The following is a 16,460-nucleotide window of genomic DNA, read 5'->3' as shown; positions in this document are numbered from 1 at the left end:
AATGACAATGAGGTGAGACTCACTTACTTGTTTGTTTTGTATTTGGATATTTATGCACCTTTAATACTTGGTTCACTATGTAGGTAATAGCATATTTTAATGGATGATAATGGAATTGTGTCCCGCCTGCCGTAAGCGCAGTTTACGTTGGCGAGGTCAGGGGAGATATGATGAGCTCAGGCCAGAACAGGTCAGCTCAGTCAGTTTGCCCAACATTCCAAATTTATGATGATTTCCAAGAGAAACTGTGTGTAGGTTTACCTGACATGGAATATTGCTAACTATAGGTTTATTATTTACACACATTAACACTAACAATCCCATTCCCCCCGCAATAATTTATGTAGTACTAGCTGTCCCGGCAAACGTTGTTATGCAATGTAAACTAATAACGCTATAAAAAATAGGGGTTGGTGATAGAAGGGTGAAAATTTAAGGTTGTATGTATTTTTAATGACACTTAATAAAAAATGTAAATAAAAAATTTTGCCCACAAAATAAAAAAATAATGTTAGGGGTGGATAACCCTTATCACTTAGGGGTATGAAAAATAATTAGTAGCCGATTCTCAGACCTACTGAATATGCATATAAAATTTCATAAAAATCGGTCAAGCCGTTTCAGAGGAGTATGGTAACTAACATTGTATCACGAGAATTTTATACAGTTCTAGCAATATTTTGCTAGAACTGATTTTTTCAAATACGTCATGATAGCTTAAGGATCACATGCCTATGAACTCTGTAATATATCTAAAATACTAAATTTTATCAGATAACTAATGATAGTTATAGGTTGACATTCCTATAAATTCTATAATATTTCTAAGACAAATGTCTCTGAATGTTAAAAATATAAAAATGGTAATGAGGCTGTCTGTCTATACTAACGAGCTAATCTAAGCAACTTCTGGTTCGAACTGAAAAATACTTCTGTGTTGGATAGTCCATTTGTCGAGGAAGGCTTTAAGCTGTATAAAATTACGTTACGACCAACAGAAGCGAAGCATCAGTGAAAAATGTTGCAAAAACGGGGAAAATTATTAATATTTGAGGGCTTCCGTTGCGTGCTCTGTGCGAACGAAGTCGCGGGCACAGCTAGTATACCTAATAGAAACTTGATAATACTTGTTCTTCATTAAAATATATTAGCTATGTAGGTTCATATAATTTATTTTCTCACTTTTAATTATTATTAAACGAGAACGACAATTTTTTAAGGGACACGTAAAAATCATAATTTATATCGAACATTTCAAATTTCAACACAACAGCCATTGTGTTATCTTTACATATAATAAAAATGTAACTGTTCGTTGTCTGTACATGGAAAATATATGAAACCTGTTAATGGGTGACTTCAATAACGTGATAGAACCTAAAACAATTACCATTATAATTCTTGTTTGTTTGTCGAAGCGTTTGTGAGCGGTAATCTCGGAAATAGCTTGACCGATTTCGATGAGGTTTTTTGCAAACGTACATATTAATAAACAAAAAAGCTGTACAGGTAAAAAAAGAGTTTGTATACGATTATTTTTGTTTCTAAACCTGTACTCATGGACATTTATTTTACAAAGTTATAATTCCAATATTTCTTAGACATTTGCAAATCTAAACAAATATTATAAAAGGAAAGTGTGTCTGTCTGTTTGTCTATTTATTACCTTTTCAAGACTTAATGGCTGAAATGATCTTCAGCTTGAAGATAGGTACATGTGTCTCATGTGAATGGACATTGCTTATTTTTTACTTCGAAAACAACAGACGAAGTTGGGTGTATTAGCTAGTATTGTAAACCGCCTACGAACTATGTATACCTAACACCTACTACCTACTACGATTAATAGTTCTAAGGCTTAGCACCACCAAAAACAGATTAAAAATTCTAATAAAAATTGTTATTGGGAGGGAACCGTAACTTTTACAAATTAATCATTGTTCTACTATAAAACTTATTTTTTGTACGTATATATGTAATATACATATGTACCTGTATATCTAAGTAGGTAGGTATATACCTACAATTAAGATTAATAAAAACTATTAGACTATTCCATTAGGCGATTAGATAGTATGTAACGAAAAGGAACTAGGTATTTAGATTTATTGTATTTGTTTAGATAGGTACGTACTTAGTTTTGATTATTTAAATATCTAAATATAGGATCAAATATTACAAGGATAGTTACAAATAAAATCGGTCAACCTTAATTTTACCTTGTTTGTACCATGTTTTAAATAGTAAAACTCTCTTATTTACAACCTGCTAATGACTATATATAATGATAAATAACTAATTACCTAGCATAAGAAGTATAAGAAAAAAAATTTATATGTATAAAATTGATAATAGATACATACGTATAAAATTGTTTAATTGTAGGCATGTGATGTGACGTTAAATACTAGATTTAAATGAAAATGTGGTTTTTTAGGAGTCGAATATTTTACCTAAGTATTAGTACTACCTACACTTTTCACGTTTGCTTATATTTTTAATCATTATTATTATTTTGTTATTTATTTGTCAGAATATGGTATGAACAATGGTAGTAATTATATAAAAATAGGTTTCATCATATTCTGCTGCGTCCAGTGTACAAATATTCATTATATAATACAAATTTGTCATTTTAAAAACATTATGGAATATAATAGATGTCAATATTAGATATTATTCTAAACGATAATATTGTTACCATTTTGAAATGCATCACAATCACATTACTGGTTTATTAGTTCATTAGTCATTAAGAAATTCATTAATTGAATAATTTTTCAAGAATACACGTTCTTTAACGTTCTGTGGTATTGTTATATTAGGTAGGTACATTATATAAACTAGGTAGGTATTTTAGTCGACCCGTGACCAAGACTTGTAACAGCGTCGAAATATCGGCAGTTCTTTAATAATATTATCATGGTAAACATCCGTTTATATATTGTGTGCAAAGTGTTTGTAATGTAATATAAATCACGTCCACGTGAATACCCCTGACATACCCTTTTCACCCGCCAAACATCTTGCTTTTTACAATGTATTTCGATCGTAGTGTAAGATAAGACAGTAAAACTATAGAATACGGAGGTATCATACTCGGAATGGCAAAAAGGCGCGCCACATACATGTTAATGTGATGTCCGTGGTGCATATGGACGACAGTTCTTTTTTTAATGGATGTATATACCTATATGTATGGATGATAGTGTTATAATTCACCCGCCAGCGCTAACCGTTAGCGCAGGCGGGCCGTGCAGGCGGGGCACCAGTCGAGGATAATAGGATGAGCATGAGGTCAGGCCAGTTAGCCCATCGTAGTAAATTCACTAGGAATTTATCACGATGGTTTCAAGGGGGAAGCGTGGAGATCAACCTAAAATGGCACATTGCTAGCAATGGGATCATCTGTCCACATTACTATCCCTTCCCCCTATTGACGAAAGTTACCATTTCCTATCTTGTGCCCGTTCAACTTGTTTGCCATCCAATTAAATATAAAAAACTATGTAGAAATGTTCAATAAAGCTATATATAAATAAAAAAAATTATTCATAATCTGATACTACGTCGATATCAAGTTAAAAGACAATAATGTAGTACAATTATTATATTATCGACTTATCTACATAATAAAGTAATATGTTTACATAGATACAAAAGAGTCCCGACGCATTTCACAGATGTACAAATTGTTTATTTAGATATTATCTATGAAATTAAATTAATTCGTCTAATAAAAACTGAATACAACGACAACACTAAAGTTTTAGAGAGTAGGTACTCTGTAAAATTTATATGGCGTAGACATTCGTTTTACAAAAAAAATCGGTACTAATTCTCAATATCATCAGCTAATTCAGGCAACACCTAAGCTTTAGAAAATTCTTTGTGTGTTATCATACTTTTAAAAGATACTACATCATCATGTAGTTAGAACTATCTTTGCATGTGTGTATTACAATCATAATACCTAATACGTGAAGTAAAAACTTTGTACCGCCATTTAGGCAAAAGTGCGCGGACGGAGGTTATTATTTTATATTATTATTATTACTTCATGTTATTATTATAATTTCGCACACTTATAGATTATATAGAGAAGGAGTGCAGTAAATGAATGTATGACAGTCTTTCTGTTAGATACCATATCACAGTTCCCAGATTTATTTTTTATACCACCCAAATCATCGTGGCAATTGAGCATATAACCGCTATATCTCTATATATAAATTAATTATATCTACCGTACGTGTATAATCAAGTGTTTAAGTATGAAGGAATTACCGCATAATTGTGGTTTCGCACTACATATATATACATAACATAACTAACTGACACGATAATGGCATATAATCATCATTACAATCCTTCAGGTAATATAATTTGTTCTCATTCAGCGATCCACTCATGCAGAAACGTTAACATTACACAAGCATGCTTGGTGCTTGAGTAATACACAAGTAAGTTTAGTCTAGCCAGGCAGAATACATAATCAGACCAAATACAACTCAATCTAAATTAATAAGCCTGCTAAAGTAAACGTATTTACTGACCAAACAGTAGAGCAATGATATATACTTGGTTATATTGCATTAATGATAAAGAAACTAAAGGAATTTATTATGTCAGTTGTTATTTGCATTAGTTGTCGTATGAATAATTTGTATAAATCAAGATCTTTTTATATCTTAAACTTAATATTGTATTCTATTACTTGCATATTATTGAAATTTGAAAGTAATTAAAATAATATTTTAATTAAAATAAACAATACGATATATAACTTTTTTATGTTTTTTTTTACCAGGAACGTATGTACGAACTAGAACGGCGGGAGGCCGAGCTAATATTAGAAGAAAAGCGTCAACTAGAAGTTAAGAGAACATTGCTACAAGAAGCTGCTCGGAAACAGGAAGAGCCTGTGGATGACAGCAAATTGGTGGAGGCTATGTTTGATTTCCTACCCGACTCAAGTAGTGAGGCACCGGCACCTAAAGATACATCCGTGTTTAGCGATTTGCCGCAGCCAAGAGCTGACCAGCAAGAGGTAAGTATTTATTTATATAATTTGTTATTATTTTTATACCTCTAATGTCCTCCTGATAAAAAGAGGTCTAACATAATAAATAATTTGTGTTGTGTCTATTTTTACAAATTGTAATTTCTAAAACAGTATAATAACTGTGTGTAGGTATTATTTATTTCAATCAACTGTTATTAAAAAAATATATTTGGAAAGTTTTATGGTTTTTAATTAAAAATTGCGATTCAACAGATGGTAACTCCTATGCAAACAACATCGGAGGACGAGGAAGATCTGTCAGAATTCAAATTCCAAAAGTTTGCGGCCACATATTTTCAAGGAAATGTCACTCATCAGTACTCCAAGAAGCCCCTAAAACACCCGTTGCTGCCATTACATACCCAAGGCGATCAATTGGTACGTCAATGACATTCTCGATAGCAACAAGACATTGTGGAGATTAATATAAAGAATCCCTGTTATAAAATATTATCTGCATAATATGTGAAATCTTTCTAATTATGTAAACAACATTTCCGTTGCAGGCTGCACAAGCACTATGGATCACTATACTACGCTTCACTGGAGATTTGCCAGAACCAAGATTTCATACTATGGAACGAGACAATACCTCTGTGATGTCAAAGGTCACTGCGACACTTGGAAGAAATTTCATCAGATCCAAAGAATTTCAAGAGGCACAGTTGATGGGAGTAGATCCGGATGCCTATTTGAATAAACAAAAACCGAGGTCAATAAGACATAAGCTCGTGTCACTAACGTTGAAAAGGAAAAATAAACTCGGTGAAGATGTTCGAAGGAAGCTACAGGTTAGTTATGATATATTTAAAATGAAATTGCTTTTACTATAGAATAAGATATAGAATATATAGAATAGCTTTTATATAGAATATTTCAGAAAGTTTCAATCCAATTATATTAATTATTTTAATTCCAATTATATTTATTATTAATTAATTATAATATTTTTTTCATATTTATGTTTTTTTTATTTTCAGGATGAAGAGTATACTGCTGATAGCTACCAATCATGGTTAGAATCAAGACCTACTTCTAATTTGGAGAAACTACATTTTATTATTGGACACGGAATTCTCCGGGCTGAATTAAGAGATGAAATATATTGCCAAATATGTAAACAATTGTCTTCTAATCCTTCTAAATCATCTCATGCTAGAGGATGGATTTTACTCTCGTTATGTGTCGGGTGTTTTGCGCCTAGTGAAAAATTTGTAAATTATCTTAGAGCTTTCATACGAGAAGGTCCACCTGGTTATGCGCCATACTGTGAGGACCGTTTAAAAAGAACTTTTAATAATGGAACTAGAAACCAGCCGCCATCTTGGTTAGAACTTCAAGCTACAAAATCTAAGAAACCTATAATGCTTCCGATTACATTCATGGATGGTAATACTAAGACGCTGCTAGCTGATTCGGCTACAACGGCTAGAGAGTTGTGTAATCAATTGTCCGATAAAATAGGATTACGTGACCAGTTTGGATTTTCACTGTACATAGCTTTGTTCGACAAAGTCAGTTCATTGGGCAGCGGTGGTGATCACGTAATGGACGCAATATCACAATGCGAACAATATGCTAAAGAACAGGGAGCACAGGAAAGAAATGCACCGTGGAGATTATTCTTTAGAAAAGAAATATTTGCTCCATGGCATGACCCTACTGAAGATCAAGTTGCAACAAATCTTATATATCAACAAGTTGTCAGAGGAGTCAAATTTGGTGAATATAGATGTGATAAAGAAGAAGATTTAGCTATGATTGCTGCCCAACAATATTATATCGAGTATGGACAAGATATGAACACAGAACGCCTTTATACATTGTTACCCAACTATATACCAGACTATTGTTTAACAGGTGTTGAAAAAGCCGTAGATCGTTGGGGTTCGTTGGTGGTGCAGGCTTATAAAAAAAGCTATTATGTCAAAGAAAAAATTCCTGCATACAGAGTCAAAGAAGATGTTGTTAGTTACGCAAAATTTAAGTGGCCGTTATTGTTCTCAAGATTTTACGAAGCATATAGAAATTCAGGTCCAAATTTACCTAAAAATGATGTAATTATTGCTGTGAACTGGACTGGCGTGTATGTTGTAGATGACCAAGAACAAGTTTTGTTAGAACTTTCATTCCCCGAAATCACAACAGTATCAAGTCAAAAAACCAATAAAGTATTTACACAGACATTCAGCTTATCGACAGTTCGAGGTGAAGAATTTACATTCCAAAGTCCAAATGCAGAAGATATAAGAGATCTTGTAGTATATTTCCTTGAAGGATTAAAGAAGCGATCAAAGTTTGTAATCGCTTTGCAAGATTATAAAGCACCTGGAGAAGGTTCCAGTTTCTTGACGTTCCAAAAAGGAGATCTAATAATTTTAGAAGAAGATAGTACAGGTGAATCTGTTTTGAATAATGGTTGGTGCATTGGACGTTGTGAGAGGACAATGGAACGAGGTGACTTCCCAGCGGAAACAGTATATGTTTTACCTGCATTAACGAAACCTCCCCCGGACATACTGAATTTATTCTGTAAAGAAGGTGCACAGCATGGTCGGCGTATACCAGCGACTACATTCAATGGAACAGAGACTAGAGATAAACCACATACATTACTCGAATATGCATTAGACCACTTCAGACTACCACCTAAACGAACAGTATCCAAAGCCCTCACATTGTCCACAGCAAAACGTGGAGGTGCAGAAGAGTTATGGCGACATGCTAGGGAACCTATAAAATTACCCTTATTAAAAAAGTTGCAAACTAAAGAAGAGTTGGCTGATGAAGCTTGCTTCGCATTTACAGCGATGTTAAAGTATATGGGCGACTTACCTTCAAAGCGACCGCGGATAGGCAACGAATATACGGATCACATTTTTGATGGTCCCTTAAAACACGAAATATTACGAGATGAAATATATTGTCAAATTATGAAACAATTGACTGAAAACAGAAATAGAATGTCCGAAGAAAGAGGCTGGGAACTGATGTGGTTAGCTACCGGCTTGTTTGCCTGTAGTCAAGGTTTACTTAGAGAATTAACGTTGTTTTTAAGGACTAGGAGATATCCAATTGCTCAAGACTCTCTACAGAGACTTCAGAAGACTTTGAGGAACGGGCAAAGGAAGTATCCCCCTCATCAAGTTGAAGTAGAAGCTATTCAACATAAGACAACTCAAATATTTCACAAAGTGTATTTCCCTGATGACACAGATGAAGCGTTCGAAGTCGATTCCTCTACAAGAGCAAAAGACTTTTGTCAAAATATTGCACAGAGACTGAATCTCAGATCTAGTGAAGGATTAAGTTTATTTGTTAAGATAGCTGATCGAGTAATATCAGTGCCTGAAGGCGATTTCTTTTTCGATTTTGTTCGCCATTTAACAGATTGGATAAAAAAAACACGACCCACTCGCGACGGAGTTACAGCACAATTTACATATCAGGTACGTTATTTAAACTTTTTTATTGTTACTTGGTGTATTCAATATTCGATAAAATATTAATTCATTGTTAATTAAAAATTTTGGCTGACTGTCTGCTGGTAACCTTGTACTAAACGGCTTTACGTAATTTAATTAAATTTGGTATGAAGAATATGTAGATTGTATTAAGATAGATAGATGAATTTGCTTTTTCTTTATAATTCTATACGAACATCGATTAAACGAGATATCTGGTTATTGAAATTTCTTGTGTAAAAAAGAATGTCGAAATCGTGATAAAATATGTAGATGCCGAAAGATAGAGGATCAGAATAAACATCAACCGAAAGGTCTAATCTATATCTATAAGATAGTATGTTTTATGGCGGAGTTGTCTCCGAAATTTGATTGTGTGCATATAAAGAGTATAAAAAAGAGAGTGCGTTATAAAAGAGATGAAGCAAAAGATGATGTAGGGAGAAAAACGTATGTCATTCGGTGTTCTCTGCCTACCCTTAGGGTAGTTTGATAAAATCATACAAACCCAAAACTTCTATGACGTGATGCTTACCGTTTTATATCGGCGTCCGTACCTACACAAAATTACGTCGTTATAAAAAAAATAACAGAGTACTTATGATTAGATAATAGTATAGATATGTATCTCACTACTTATTATGTACTTTTACTAAATACTTGAGATCGTAATAATGTTGTAGTCTCTGTAACTGTTAGACAAATCAATTTTGATCCACTAAAATTGACTGTTAGTCAAGGTGTTTCCTATATAAGTACTTATATTATGTATTTCCAAAAAAATAAGTATTCCTATTCTATACGTTGTCTATTAATTAGTTATTTTCTGTTACACATAACGCATGCTCAGCTTAGTTTGGAATTATATGGAGCTGTATGAATGCGTCATTATAATATATGAATATTATATTTTTATGAGGTATACACAACATAAATTTTATTTTTTGCTTTATTTAGAATAATAATAATAAGTCTTTCAATGAAGTTTAATATTTCTAATTGTTTTTAGGTATTTTTCATGAAAAAATTATGGACTAACACTGTACCGGGAAAAGATAGAGCTGCAGACGTGATCTTCCACTTCCATCAGGAGCTTCCTAAGCTGCTGCGAGGGTACCATCGTTGCGGGCGCGAAGAAGCCGCACGACTCGCCGCACTAGCTTATCGTGCCAGATTTGGAGACAATAAACAAGAACTACAAGCTATACCGTAAGTATTAATTTAAAACCAATATTCTGTTTCATATAATAAATAATTATTAATATTTATAACGCTAATCATGTAATAATCTCATTTTAGATTTTCAAGTTCAATCTTATTCTTTAGAGCTAAAAAAAGTAACTATACACTACTACCTTAGTCAAAATGAGTGTGTGGGAGTTTAAGTATTTAGGCATTGAAAATTTAAGTATACGTGTCGTGATGGAGTACAAATATAATATTAGTAATAAATTTCTAAACTATAGGTAGTTATTTGTACTTTTTATTGTATCTTTCGCTGCATATAAGATGGTCACTGGTAAAGCGCAAGTGCATCAGTCTAGAACAGGAAATCTCGATATTACACTGTATTCCAAGCCGCCTGGCTAGTTTGGCAAGACTTGGCTCAATTATCTTATTATGGCTAAATACCAGCGATGGGACAATGGAGTGTTGTAATAAATTTGATATATTATTTTACTAATTCATCTACTAACTACCTCGCCAAGGCTCCTGACACTGTTAATTGCGAATTATTATAAAAATGTTTTTTACATTCCAGACAAATGCTGCGAGAGCTTGTACCAGCGGATTTAATAAAACTTCAAAGTTCAGCAGACTGGAAACGAGCAATTGTCGCCTCGTATAATCAGGACGCTGGTATGACTCCAGAAGATGCGAAGATAACCTTCCTGAAAGTAATATACCGATGGCCCACATTTGGATCGGCTTTCTTCGAAGTTAAACAGACTACGGAACCGAACTATCCGGAACTATTGTTAATAGCCATAAACAAACATGGAGTCAGCTTGATTCATCCACAGACAAAGGTATGAGGAACATATTTTATTCATTGCATTAAATGACTATTTCAAAAATTCCTTAGGTAGGCATAGCGAAATGTGCGCAATGATCTTATTCGTACTACATTTAATGTAACAACAATCAGTTAACATAGTCAATTAAAACTGACGATTTGTTTGTTATCGGATTCTGACTGGTCTATATTATAACTATTCTAATAATCTGACCCGTGTAACACTATTAAAGTTTACAACAAGGTTGACATTAAACTTCTGGCAAAAAAAAATATAAACGATTCTTTTTCAATTCTTTCTCTCCATAGAAAAGTCTATGAAGAGAGAAAATCACACTCATAACACGATGATAACTGACGATAGACTATATTGTATTTAATTTTTATATTTTACTTTTTAATAATTATTTATATTAATTAATTAGCTATGTCTTTTTATTTTATTCTTTACTTCTTAACAATTTACTACATTTTAACGTGGTTATTTATTCTACTCACGTCCATAATCTTATTTTCCTGATTCTCAAATAAGAGCAATAAACTACAATGTCATCTTTATTTCTTTCAAGGATATATTGGTAACGCACCCATTTACCAGAATATCAAACTGGTCATCCGGTAACACATACTTCCATATGACGATTGGGAACCTAGTCCGCGGCTCGAAGCTTCTCTGCGAGACATCGCTTGGTTACAAAATGGACGACCTTCTCACTTCATACATATCTCTGATGCTTACCAACATGAATAAACAACGATCGGTGCGCGTTAAGTGAACACCAAGCTTATAATAAACTGCTTGGTCTGTTTCTAAACATATAGACAATGTTCTTTTGGTTGTTATTGTACTAATTATATAATTTAAACACTAGTGCATAGTATTTAAGTACTGAATTGGTGCAACAGATGTTTCATGGTTAAAGGTTGTCTTATAACTAGACTTGTAAGTAGTTAGTTACAAGAAATAAGCATGAAGTTGCTAATTTAATTCGCATACATTTAATAGCTTGAATTTATTTTGCATGATATTTTATATTTGTACATCACAAGTTCGTTGTAAAATGTTTGTGTAAAAATAACATTAGATTAATGCACAATTTGTGAGAGTGGCCATGTTTTGTGGGTTGGCCAAATTTGTAGAGAATAGTTGAAGAGATAAAAAAAATATAATTAATGTGTCCGTCCAACAAAATATTAATACAATAGCTATACATTGTATATTCCGTGTAGGTAACAATCTTCGCTATATTCATTCATTCAGTGTTTGAATTTCTGAATATGATGTATTTAATCATGTTGTTAAACTATTTATTATAAGTACAATTAGTAATCCATATTTAAATAGAATATAAGATTATATACTATCTTATTATGCCTCACCGTCTTGGTAGCATAGTATTTGAGCATGTTTTGCATAAAAACGGTGCCAAGTTCGGTTATTGGTAAAGTCAAATTGGATATGTTACTGTGACACGAGTTTGGAATCTGGATGTTCAATGAAATACATATAACTTCAAAATGTTATGTAGTCTTGTTTCTTAGTACAGGGTATCCTGGTTTGATGGTTTGTATACAAGATAATTTATGTATTTATCTGGCACGTTTTTATATAGTGCCCGATAAAATACAGTTATGTCATGATCATATTTTGAATATAGAATATTATTTTCATAAGTACGTGGTACTGATGTATGAAGCGTGGACTGAACTGACTTCAGTGTAGAGTAATATGTGTTTAATCTGTCCATTATAGGTACTAACTTGATATTAAAGATCTGTTATTATTTAATGTAGGTGAATGGTAAGACTAGATTAAAGAAATATATAATGTTTTGTTATTTTTGCTATTTGTTGCCTTTAAGTGCCTAAATGCTTTACGTAATTAATTATGGTTATTCCACGACGTGTTCTGTATGAAATGTAACAATGGAATTGAAAAACCTATTTTCTTCCAAATAAAGAAGTACACACGGCAAAGCTTACGTAATTATTTGCATCATAAAAATATAAATAAATAAATTTACAGTAATAAGAATACAATAAAAAAATACGTAGCTACTACCTATTTAATGTATCGAAGAAGTTGAATTATTTTTGTATTAAAATTTTAACACTATGAATTGTGTAAGTACCTACTTATCTATATTAACTTGAAACAGATATTTGTATGTATGAGTAGATATAGAAATGTATTTATTATTATACAAAGTTATCTCAAACTAAAAATAATACGGATTTATCTGTGTTATGCCATGAGTCCATAGATAATATCTAATCTTTATATCTACTTCGCTTTAAAGTCAAAAGTTGCATTTGTGAGTGGTTATAAACATGAGTCACAATGAGTTCAGTGTTTTATTTTGTTCTACAGCTCCCCATTTTAAATCCCTGATACAATAAAATGTGATATTCTAAGTCTGTGTCTGTGGTATCGTAGATCCTAAATGATTTATTTTTTATCTTGGGTTTTCTTTTCTTTGAAAACATGCGTGATCGATTGTTCTTGGTTACCCTATATTATAGTTATTTATTTAATTCAGGGGTTGTTTAAAAATTTAGGATTAGGTTACATTGAAATTTATTAAAGCTTTTTTGTTTATAAAAATCATTGTATTTTTGTAAAAAAAGTAGACCAAACGAACTCCTGCTACTTGAATTTTCATATAAACTTGGATATTAATGTTATAGCTAGATATGCATGATAAGACAAGAGAGGAGACCTACTTATATTTTTAAAAAATCAGCTTATACTAAAACCAATTCTTGCAATGTCCAAATGCGCGTATAATCGTGACTATAATCATTTGGGTGTATTTTTTTATGAATGATTAGTTGACCCGGTGAACTTCGAAACGACTAAAAAGTTAAGAATTTTTTTTTATTACACATATTTCGATGGATCGAACATTTTGTATGAAAAAAATAAATTGTTTTATATCCACAGACAAAAGGCGCCTTTTATCTGTGGATATAAAAAAAATTATCTGTACTAGTATTATAAAGCGGTAAAGTTCAGGAGATTATGGTGGGAGAGATAAAAGTAATTTTGAAAATTATTTTCCAATAGAAGCAGATCTGCATTAAAAAATGTTGCGAAAACGGGGACGCGGACTTGGCAATTGACATAGTCAATTTATGAAATAATAATTTTATATTTGAAGTCGACTAAACAGCTGAACAGATTTTAATTTTCACATGAAGAGAGTTTGCATCACGGAAACTTGACACGGAAACATCACATAAACTGTATCAAAAGAAGAACGTTTTAAAATTATTGTTGTATCTTTATCGTTTTAAGTTGAAATATGTGTAAATACAAACTACCAATTAACACTAATTCAATAGATTCAAAATACACGATCAACAGGTTAAGTAACTAAATTAGATTATATCAGTCGTAGTGATTAGAGCAGACCAGTCGCTAAAAGCAGCACTCGTTTATGAATGTGACGAATCAACCAGCCACTAGGTATGCTTGACCATATTATAGGAAGCCCAATAACCGCTTAGAGCACATACACGTTCTTCATTTATTTCATAAAGCCATTGATTACTCCCACTGGTTCCACTGAAAATCAGCGCCTAGACAAACTAATTTGGTCGAAGCTGTAATTATTAATTCATTAATTTAAGTGCATTTACATCAATTAATGTGTTGTCTATATTTTGTAAACTGTATTCGGCAAATAAACATTTATCCTTCTTTCATTCTAATTTTGTGAAAAATTATGTATAATGGCCCTACCGAGGAACTTAATATTTGGCAAGTATAATTTCGAGTAGCGGTATTAAACGCGAACAATTAAGGTAAAAGCAGACTAGACTATTAGAAAAACTGTTAATTATTAACAAACATAAAAATATATCCGTAATAAAGTCGTGAGAGTCTCCCACGGTAGCGGGGCCTATTCTTGTAGAGCGAGGAATAATGATGCCTCTATTGTGGCAACCAGCAGGAAGTCATTTATCTAACATCAAGAATATGAGTGTTTAGAGCAATTTCGTGTCTGATTTCTCATCCTAAAGTGTGCAATTTTGGGTGACGCGACTTTGTAGGTATACCTATTTACGGTGAATAGGTGTTTTAAAATGTCAACCAACTCTATAGACATTTAAGTAATACTGTACTGACCAAATTCATCCTATTACAGTAGTACTATACAAAAAATAGTTTTGCTATTAATATTAATTTTTATTAATACTGTGTCTCCCTTTAAATGCCATGCTACGATAGTTTCTAGTATGACCACGTGGAGGTCAAACTGATAGGATAAGAATAAGATTCACCACCAAGTATATACGTATACTATATAGGTACACACAACTTTGGCTCCACCATCTCTTTCCCATACATGTGTGTACTCGATAAAAGTAACCTTTCATATGTTGCTATTCGAAAGACTAAGATGTTATGCTTCAGTACTACCGCAAAAAGAGTCCTTCTTCATTCAGTAGGAGAGTGAGATAAAATCATTATATATCCGAAAAAGATATTGTACGTAATGGACATAAGTATTCCCATTGCAATTCTACTAGTAGGTTCGTCCACGCGGTCCCCCTGCAGGCCATCGTCATTAATCCATGAAAGAATATGCAATGTAACGCCATCACATTACATTACATACTCTATTTTCCGAATATGGCCTTTTAACCATTTGCTTCGTACACTGCTGGTGAACCATCCAGAAAGCGCATGCCGATTGTTAAATATTACAGATCCCTAGTCATATAAAAAAAATAAAAACTTAGGAAAATACGACATATAAGTTTATGTCACATATATTATATTATCAGCGTACTAAAACATTTTATTCAGGCATAAATCAACGTTTAGTGTCGGACTTATGGTTGAGTCGGTGGTTGATTGTACAGTTGTATTAACAAAGTACGATTGCGCTACCTGCTGACAGCCCGAGTTATTTTAATAACAGGCCTTCCAAATGTTGTCTCCACGATTAGCAAAAACGTGTATTCAAAATTAATAAATTGTGTTTCACTTCACTAACGAGCGTATACAGATAGCGCAACCGCTGTACTGAAATGAGACCATAATATAAAAACACCTTTAAAAAATCTACCATTGTCGTCCATTTGGATATTAGTTGTAATCCGACTGTATTAACCGTCGACAGCCTCGGTGGTCTAGTGGTTTACCACACCACCTTATCATGAGTTAATCATGAGTGCGATTGTTTGTATCGGTATGGGTGTTTTCTATGTATAATATGTATATATTTACAAAAAGAAAATATCTATGTACTTGTATCAGTTATCTAGTATACACATAACACAAGGTTTAGCTAGGTTAACTTGGGTCTAGATGACACTGTGTGAATAGTGCTGGGATTATTATTTAATAGCACAAAGACGGTAAGAAGTACATGAAGTTGATCATTAACTGACAAACTCTACAAATATGCTTTATGACTTCTCTATAAAAAAAACTGTATGACATACAGTAGTTAATAATTAGGCGATTTCTATTTAATCTAGAGAACAATGGCCGCGTAGTTTAGTAATCAAACAATTATTAAAGAAACTGTTTTCTTGGAATGATTATAACGACAGTTGTCTATGTCAATTATGAATTTAAAATTACACATAATTTAGAAAATAATATCTCCTAAAATAACTTCGGTTATTTAAAAAGAAACTACACTGTAAGAAAATATCAACATAAATTAGTTGTGATACTCTAAAATAATCCTATAAAATGTTGGTAATAATCAACAATTTTATTGTTTTATTTCCACAGTTTATTATATTTACAAAATTGAGCTAACTAAATTGATATTTTTTTTTCTTTCAGCATATTTCAATAAATAGATACTATTAAACTTTTTAAACTTTCTTCAGTGTTCATTGTATATATAAAAAACAGTATTTACCTACTCGTGTATTTTTAGATTTTCCT

At 32.4% G+C, this 16,460-nt stretch overlaps 1 protein-coding gene across 1 annotated transcript in view; it reads left to right on the top strand.

The window, feature by feature from the left end:
• LOC131844874 (myosin-VIIa) overlaps positions 1 to 11,413 on the top strand; it is a 40,429-nt gene extending 29,016 nt beyond the window's left edge. Inside the window, exons 8-14 of the mRNA XM_059193856.1 lie at positions 4,811 to 5,050; positions 5,279 to 5,443; positions 5,572 to 5,856; positions 6,046 to 8,514; positions 9,539 to 9,738; positions 10,292 to 10,559; positions 11,116 to 11,413. Of these exons, the coding sequence (XP_059049839.1) occupies positions 4,811 to 5,050; positions 5,279 to 5,443; positions 5,572 to 5,856; positions 6,046 to 8,514; positions 9,539 to 9,738; positions 10,292 to 10,559; positions 11,116 to 11,322 (3,834 nt within the window). The 3' untranslated portion in view covers positions 11,323 to 11,413. The remainder of the gene's footprint in view (positions 1 to 4,810; positions 5,051 to 5,278; positions 5,444 to 5,571; positions 5,857 to 6,045; positions 8,515 to 9,538; positions 9,739 to 10,291; positions 10,560 to 11,115) is intronic.
• The last annotated feature ends 5,047 nt before the right edge of the window (positions 11,414 to 16,460 follow it).

This window comes from Achroia grisella, unplaced genomic scaffold (genome assembly GCF_030625045.1).
Source record: "Achroia grisella isolate CSIRO2021 unplaced genomic scaffold, CSIRO_AGI_Agris_v1 utg4223, whole genome shotgun sequence".
NCBI lineage: Eukaryota > Metazoa > Arthropoda > Insecta > Lepidoptera > Pyralidae > Achroia > Achroia grisella.
This window is presented reverse-complemented; position numbering and strand designations above follow the sequence as displayed.